Here is an 8,883-nt window from a genome sequence, read left to right as displayed (position 1 = left end):
TTTTAAAGTAATTTTTTTAAATATAAATTTTATGAAGTTTATTTTAAGCTTTGTGAAGAATGCTTTCACTAATTGATTCTTAGGAGATTCTGAATGTATCATTATTGCTAATTTCATCGGATTCCGTCAAGGTAGGCTGGTATTCATTTCATACCCTCATTCCAGGCCGTGATTTCTATTTTCTATCTATCCTCTAGAACGACGTTCCACAAACTATATATAAAAAATTAAAATACTATTTAATTTGTATACTATGAAATTTTGTTATTGAGATAACAGATAATGATGTCAAAATATTGTATATACATACATGGAGGCTTCATGATCAAAAGTTTGCCAAGATTTAGTATGTTGGTCCCTGGCGAGGCTGGGCTGCTAGGCCGCAGCTTGGTGCCTGGAATCGTAAATACGTCGTGAAGTTAAACGTTTGCGGAACGCTGTGCTAGACCGATGGGCTAGATCTTCAGATTGTTTTTGTCTCTGTATGTTTGCAAATGTAGGCACTTTCATCCAATAATTTATTTAGCGGGGCATTTTACCGGGGCTACGAAATATTTCCGACGGTATTTGGGGGGACTTTAGCCGGGGATGTACGTTAAAACGATGCCCCGCATTGCTGGGAGGTGGCCGGGACGTTCACATTTCGTAACCCGGCTAAGTCCCCGCTAGGTCCAGGGGTGGGGTGTGGGAGACTACAATTGACAAGTGCATTATAGCTAAAATCGAGTGATTTCTGACATTGAAAATCAACCACAAAATGCTATTGTTTAATTTATTTCTTTAAATTATACCATGGTTCCATCGTGTTTAATTAACCAATGATTTTTTGTAAATATACACAACAATTGTATAGCTGGGCTAAAATGACTAGAGTATGCTGAGAATTTTGCAAGTCTAGGCTATCTAGCTGTACAAAACAGCTGTTTTAGTCTGTAACACTGTAACAGTGGGCTTACACAATTCGACAATGTGTGTGGCGAATACATATTCAATACAAATTTATTATGACCCAATGCAAGTCAAAACGTCGAATCACGGCGTCCATCTCATTATTGGGAGTAACAATCATTCTATCTTATTTAGACATAATCAGTACACATAAGTAATGGTCTGTATAGGCCTATATCCAAGACTGTACATACACTTTCTTTTTCTAGATAGGTCTGTGTGTAATATAAGTGTCCTGTTCATGTAATAGAAATATTAAGACATATCGTACAAAAATAATAATTTATTTCTTCGCCTAAGTTTAGTCATTATCAGCTATTGTGTTTTCACATTAAAAAAATAATATTAAATAATTGAGTATAAAGATATCTCCTAATAATTCAAATAAAATATATTTTCTGTTATTTTAATTTAAATTATTTTGATATGTTTCAGACGGCAGAAGACAAGTTTAAGATTGTATCAATGAACGAATTCTTATTCAAACAAGTGGGCTCATATCTGTCTGAAAATATTGGAATTGATCTTACCTCTGATCATCAATGTACGTCATTAGAAGTCAGGAGAAAATAATTGAAATGAGTTATTTCCAATATACGCATAATAATGTATTGTAATAAACCTAAAATATGTATAATTAGTATGAATACTATTGATAATGACGTATACTGTAATAATGTTGTGTATACGTTTTGTTGAAGTATAAACCACGTTTTAATAATCCCGGTTTTAGCTGTAAATGTACAGAAGTTATCATCGACTACTATCGAGATTGAATTGGACGTCCACGGTGGAGAAAATAATGGAGGATGTAGCGTGTCTTTCTTTTTTACGTCTCCAAGTGGTCAGTGGTAATTCCGCATATTTTTAAAATAACGTAAATTTTAGCAACTATATATTTAGAATAATATAGGAGATGATTTTATATTTGTTGAATTACAGTGTCATAGTTGTACCAGGCAATAAAATGAATATACAGACGAGGTTGACAGTAAGCATATTTTACATATAAAAACTAAATGCAATATTATTCAATGACAGGGCCTTCATTAGTCCATGTATTTACATTGACATAAAAGGATGAAAGAATGGACTTTTCCTCTAAATCCAGCCCGGCTATGTATTTTTGTCTGATCCCATGCAACGTGTGCTTGTGGGACAACACGTTGGCTTGTCTGTTAGACACCCGCGTATTCCTAGCCCTGTTCTGATTGGTCAGTTGTTAAGTTTTTTTTGACACTCTGGAAAGGTCCATTATTAGATTAACTTTATCATTCTGAAGGTGGACATTGTGTTGCTCACTTATTTACAATATAAATGAATACAATTAAAATTTTCATCTCATATTTTGGTATAATTTCTTATTCTTTTATAGCTTCTTATTGCTATTTGACAAATTTCACTAATTGTGGTATCAATTATTATTATCGGTCAAACCAACATCATTATTTGACTTAGATATATGACGTCTGATTCTGCATCAACTGTAACATTTTCATAACGTAACTTTTTGGGAAATTTTAGATGACTTTACTGTTCTCGTCATCATATACCAAGACCTTTCACTATTTGGTGGAGCCACTGATATTGCGTATGTAGTCTTACAGAGCATTATTTTATTATTATTCATATGCAAAATAGTGAAATTTACTCTAAAATTAAAGAGCGCGTAAAGGGCTCACACCAATGCCCATTATTTCTGAGTAAAAATTTACAATTAATAAAATAGTTTTATTCTTAAAATAGTTACATATTAGTATATTTATATTTAATCATATTAATTAAATTTTTACTGATTTTATTATTCTTGCACATCTTTACGGTTGTGCCTCTGTTATAAAAGAGAAGCAATAAAGTTACTTACTACTTACTTACATAAAACTAATGTGAAATATCACTATTTTATTAGGCATACACTTATAATATTAGAGTAAGCCAAGTAAGCATTATATCACCCTCTGCGGGCTTAAAATCATTTGATTGCTATTAATAATAATGCCAAAAAAAAATGTATATATCGCCAATTTTAAATCAATGATCAAAGGCGCTAAGCCTAGGTGTGATGAAAGCAAACTATTTGGAATATTAAAAGTACAAGTTCTGAATATGCATGCATAAACCAAAAGTACAAAAAAAAATTTTAAAACATGTAATATTTTGTCCAAAATAACTTGCTCTGCATTAAAAAAATATCATTTTAAAATGAAAATTATTGTGAGATATGACTTTTTTGCAAGTTTATTGTTGGCTCTCAAATCAATTCTGCATGGCGCAATAGTATGTCTTGTTGAAAAAGTTTCAGTTGATATTATTGCGAATTGTTTTTAGGACATCAACAGCTAATGAGAAAGAAGACAGTCTCGTTTTTTCATCTGGAATTCTGACTATCACCCTCTACAACTCATCTCTTCAGAAGATACCGATACCTGTAAATTTCACCATTCAGCATTTGGAGGTGGGTCCTAAATTAATTATTTGTTATCGCATGGAAGTTATTCTCTAACTCTGTTATGATAATAAGAAAAAGAGTGTAAGTTACATTTCAGAGTTGTAGTTTAATTTCTGGGAGCTTTCTATGACATCCCGTCATCTTCGTCAGCCGTTTGAATCTGGCGGTTAACTGACACGTCAGCGTTGATGTTCGTGTGATGACGTAGCAGGCTATTGTATATGGGTGGTAGCTCATATCCGCAATCTCGGTTTAATGGTGGCGTTCCCATTTTAATTTCTATAGGTTCTTTTATTTTCCTTTTGAATGAATTAGTTTCTTTAGTTAGTATTTTGATTTTATTCCAATTAATGTTATGTCCACGTGATTTTACAGTGTTCTGCTACCGCTGAAAGTATTTCAACACGTTGATTTAAATGTTCCTTGGCACGTATGTTGTCTGATGATCTTGCAGTTTCTCCGATGTTCGTTTTTCCGCACGTATCACATTCAATTTCGTATACGACCCCGCTCTGTTTTTAACTGGGGTTGCGTCCTTGGGTTTGACCAATTGTGTCCGCAGAGTATTGAAAGGTTTATATAGTAAACTGTTACTCCGCTTCTTTTGTAAATTTTATTTAGGGCTTCGGATGTTCCCTTGATGTATGGGAGAGCAATAAGAATTATTTGTTATATAATTTTGCTATTTCTAAATTATTTAATTTCTTTTAAACTGGGGTGTTTTATTTGCCTTAAATTTAAGATCAGTAGATAGTCCACGGTGTATGATGTTGTATCAGTTGTAGGCCTAGGCCTATAGCTTAGTGAACTCGCCAGACATACTAAGAATAGAGCGTTTCAGTAGAAATTAAAATGTGTTTTAAAATGTTTTTCTTTGTCCGGTATGTCCTTGCCTGGTCTGTTCTTACCTGGAACAATTTCAAAAAATTCTATTTATTCTAGTTTCTTCATTTTCGAAAAAGTATGAACTTTAGGTCTGTGTGTTTCTTCTTTCATTTTTACAGAATGTAATGGAAGATATACGTTTTGGTGGACATCTAACGCGATGTACATTTTGGCATGAATTGGATAAGTAAGTCTTAACAATTACAACGGAAGGATAGATTGCGGATTGTACAAATTTGGGTTTTATTAGCAACTACAATAAACCCACGTTAGCTACATTATTTAAAAATCTACTTTCAACTTAAACGAATAAATCGGTTAAATTAGATAAAAGGGATGATTATGGTTAAATTTCTTAAATGATTCAAAAACTACGTTTAAAGAAGTCTTGCTTTAAACAGGGTGTGGTCTGAGACCGGTTGCCAAACTGTGCACGAACAAGATTCACTCAACTCGACGAAATGTGTCTGTGATCACACTACGAGCTACGCTTTACTAGTAGGAAATGATGTGATTTCAACTACGAATAGGGCAATATCGATGTTGACTACAATCCTTTGTTGTTGTTCTGTTTGTTGCTTGCTTATGATGTTGTTGGTCTACGTGTCATTTGAGTAAGTGCTTTTGGTGAATCTTTTAGAAACCGTTCACAACGTGTTTAAACTGATGATGGCTAATTTGGTACCTGCTTGCATTTTTTTTCGCTAGCTGGAAATAAAACTATAACGTTGCATAAATAAATAACTAATAAATACTGTAATTATAAATAATAATAATAATAATAATAATAATAATAATATTTGGATTGTAGGTTGGTGGATATTACGGTTGCCTTTCAATTTAAAAAAAAATATTCAAATTTTGTGTTATCAAATATTTTTCCGACAAATAAAATCAACTCATGCTCCTGAAGTCTAGTTTTCATAAAATTGCTAAATTTTCGCTAGAGTGTTTTCATTGAAATCGCTAAAATTGCGTTGCCTATTATAATATTCAGCGCGTTGTAAACATCCCCTGTTCGTCCAACCAATCAGCGTCGACGTTATAGAAACGAGATCAAAGCCCCAACAAAATATATTAATATACAGCATTTTTTAGTCCAAAATTGCCGGGTTACGTACCTGTCATTCTATATAAAAGAAATAACTAATGAACAATGAGTTCGTTTGCTTTTCTAATATAGGCCTATATTCGTTTTTTAACTTGTTGGTTTTTTTTTAAAGGGCTCTGAGGAATTCGGAGAAAAATCACATCCACAAAAATTTAGTGGTAGCACTGTTCCTTGCTCAGCTGCTATTTTTGACTGCCGTGGAGAACATATCGAGTAAGGTGGGATAATGAAGAAAGATAATTTAAAAAATAATAGGGAATGTTAAAAAATAAACTTATTTTAAAGTTGTTATAGGAGAAAGTTAATATTAAAAGGCTTATAATGAGGTCGAATTTCGGCTAACACTACATTTTAAAAACTAAGGGCCATTTTTTTACACCAAGGATGAGCTGAAAATACTTAATTGATGTTCAAAAATTCCATTTTCAAGACTGTTTCAAACCATATTCTATAATTTTAACAAAATATATGACCAGGACAGTACTGGACAAGGAGATTCTCATTAATACATGAGAGCCACCCATTTATAGATTGTAACCAATGGTTACCATTTTACCATACCAAAATTTATGGAGTGCTATGGTCAGCAATTATTTCAGTTACGCTCAGGCCTGTAGTAAAAAAATAATAACTTCCAACCGAGCCACAATGATTTGTGCTCTGTGCTTAGGCAGCACAATAGTTTTGGCCTAATGATATTTTCGTTCTCAATACAGGGAGTGTGTACTTTTGTCGCCATTGTTCTCCATTACTTGTATCTCTCAGTTTTTACGTGGATGACTATCGAAGGTTTAAACTTGTACCTAAAGATAGTTCGTGTTTTCAACTCGGATCTTTTGAGCATACGTGCATACATGATGATAGGTTGGGGAGTGCCTATTTTAATTGTGGCGATTGCAGTCACTTGTAATATCGAAGGCTATGGCATTATCAACGATCAAAATCATTACATGTAAGTGAATATGAACACTTCCCGTGAAATATGACTTATAAAAGTTAATGCAGAATAGTTTGTGCAGGACTGCTAGCTATAACTAGGCCATATCCAGCTTTTGATGATCTCTTTTATTTAATTTCCTAGTATTGTTATGTTGAAGTTGCTGTTGTTATTTATATATTCATTAGTACAATCATTTTGAATTTCAGATGCTGGATAGACGTCAAGAGCCCACTTTTGTATGCATTCATTGTCCCTGCGTATATTGCAGTACTGGTAAGATTTGCTATAAAATCATTGTTGTTTTAATATTACTTATTATTTCCTCCGAAAAAGCAGACTGTTTTCATCGCTGTTTGTCCATCTCTCTGCAAGATTACGCAAAATCTAATGAAGGATCCTCTTAAAATTTAGTGGAATGGTACATAATAATCGAAAAAAAAAAACACCATTCAATTTCTGAAGAAAATTTCGAAGGAAAATGTTAAGGTTACGGAAATTCAATTGTTTACCCTTGAACATAATAAGAAAATTATGGAATTGCCCCTCGTATTCATGCAGCATTCAAGAAAATAATGTGCCTAAATAAGACGGGCGAATCAGTTATTTTCTTGAGGGTATGCTGCAGCTCTCAAGAAAATAATGTGCCTCAATACGACATGCGATTTCATAAATTTTCCTTGTGGGTAAACTGCAGTTTTGCTCACCATATACAGCCTGCGTATTATCACTGTTGTTTTAGTTTTGTTATATTTTTAATTAAAAAATAAATATCTAGGCCCTATCCAATAAATTAAATTTACTTCATTATTTAAACTCGCATATAAATTAAACGATATTTTTTTTTGTGATATATAAACATTAAAGTTACCAAATATTTAAATATTTTTAAGGTAAATACTGTTGTATCGATATTCGTTTGGCGAATAATTTACTTGAAAACCGACAACAACAACAGATGGAAAGATGCAAGGTAAATTATCATTTCCATTTTTTAGTATTAGTGTTATCATCTTCACTGTTTTAATATTATTCATGAAGAAAATTACAATTATCTATTTAATAATACAAAATATTATTCTGTTTTTAAGTCGGAAATTAATTATTTTTTAGATCGTCTTTGAAAGGTGTGATTATGCTGTCACCTCTTCTTGGGTTACCATGGCTATTCGGTTTGTTTGCTCGAAATTCGAGTGTTTCCATTGGAACTATTTTTACCGCCTGCAATGCTCCACAAGGAGTGTTTCTCTTTTTCACGCACTGCCTGTTTAGTAATGAGGTTCGTCAACAATCTTATTACATTTTGCACATTTAACTATTTTATGTTATATTAACGTTGCAGTTTGGTTTTTAAACTTTTCTTACAACCATAAATATTTTTAAAAGTAATATTTTATTGACTAAATAACATAAAAATACTTTGCTACAACTATTAGTTAACGTTATTTTCAGACATACCATTACCACACGGTTCTTAATATTTTGCAATGTTTTGAGTTTGCTGGTTAAAGCTATTACAATTTTATTTCCTTGTTTTGTCGAGAAAACGACTGCAATGTTTCTTACAGCGAGTGGCCGAGAGATAAATGTTCTTGCTTCTTTGGTGTCTGATCGCTAGGCTGCTTGAGTAACCTTCACATGAGATTTAGGCGGAATAAAGGACATTGTGTATTATAAATTTCCATAAAGACGCTACACTGTAGCTAGTGTTTTCCTTGCAATCGTTTCACTAAATCTCAATCGGAAAAGTTTGCCGATTCGACCGACCAATCAGAGTCACTGAAAGCTGTCGGAGATAGCATGTAGCGATTATATGGAATCAGACTTTACATGTTGGGACTAGTGCCTCACTAAAGCTGCTAAATCTGTCACGGTTCTCAGGTTCCCAGACAAAATTTAAAATTCGAAATAAAAAAAGAGAAACAGAAATATATAAGAAATAATAAGTAACAGTAATGCATTTATATATTGTATAATGTAAATGCTCTATGATAATAACAATCTTTTATTGGTTATATGTGTCTATGCCCCTCAGGGGCAAAGACACTATGTTGTCATCTGGCTGTTAAAGGTGGCCGAATGGTAAAATCTGATGAAGGTGCATGGTGGGTCATGTGTCATTTTAAATACTTTATTACTGTACAAAAGTCATAAAAAGCTACAACACCACACATTTCCTGATAACCGAATCCCTTGTGGATACTTTATTAGTAAACATAACACAGTAAGGCAGTATAGGACATAAACACACGCTCCCGTTGGGAGCCTATTTTTTACACTAAGCGTGTTCTAATTGTCATAAATTCATTTTATTAATACTGTTTAGGTGAGAACGGCGATGAAGATGCATTGGTCCAAGAGAAAGGCTCGGTTTAGTGTTCAGCCGCAAACAGTAAGCGCCCTCACCGATAATAATCAATTGATATTTCATAATAATTTTACCAACTTTAATCGATCAAAAATTAGTCATCAAAACCTACAATACATTAATAATAAACTTTAATTCATCTACAGTTATATTATATAATCATACATTTATATACACACATATCG

General features: G+C 32.9%; 1 protein-coding gene across 1 annotated transcript in view; it reads left to right on the top strand.

Moving 5' to 3' along the window:
- Window positions 1-8,883, top strand: part of LOC117113699 (latrophilin-like protein LAT-2) — a 12,814-nt gene that overhangs the window by 2,621 nt on the left and 1,310 nt on the right. Inside the window, exons 4-16 of the mRNA XM_033257119.1 lie at window positions 84-131; window positions 1,384-1,492; window positions 1,682-1,792; window positions 2,473-2,539; window positions 3,277-3,403; window positions 4,402-4,469; window positions 4,684-4,896; window positions 5,506-5,611; window positions 6,110-6,345; window positions 6,540-6,606; window positions 7,224-7,303; window positions 7,444-7,609; window positions 8,657-8,722. Coding sequence (XP_033113010.1) covers window positions 84-131; window positions 1,384-1,492; window positions 1,682-1,792; window positions 2,473-2,539; window positions 3,277-3,403; window positions 4,402-4,469; window positions 4,684-4,896; window positions 5,506-5,611; window positions 6,110-6,345; window positions 6,540-6,606; window positions 7,224-7,303; window positions 7,444-7,609; window positions 8,657-8,722 — 1,464 coding nt within the window. The remainder of the gene's footprint in view (window positions 1-83; window positions 132-1,383; window positions 1,493-1,681; window positions 1,793-2,472; window positions 2,540-3,276; window positions 3,404-4,401; window positions 4,470-4,683; window positions 4,897-5,505; window positions 5,612-6,109; window positions 6,346-6,539; window positions 6,607-7,223; window positions 7,304-7,443; window positions 7,610-8,656; window positions 8,723-8,883) is intronic.

This window comes from Anneissia japonica, unplaced genomic scaffold (genome assembly GCF_011630105.1).
Source record: "Anneissia japonica isolate Jap-2015-1 unplaced genomic scaffold, ASM1163010v1 scaffold2576_len324117_cov159, whole genome shotgun sequence".
In the NCBI taxonomy this organism is placed as follows: domain Eukaryota; kingdom Metazoa; phylum Echinodermata; class Crinoidea; order Comatulida; family Comatulidae; genus Anneissia; species Anneissia japonica.
This window is presented reverse-complemented; position numbering and strand designations above follow the sequence as displayed.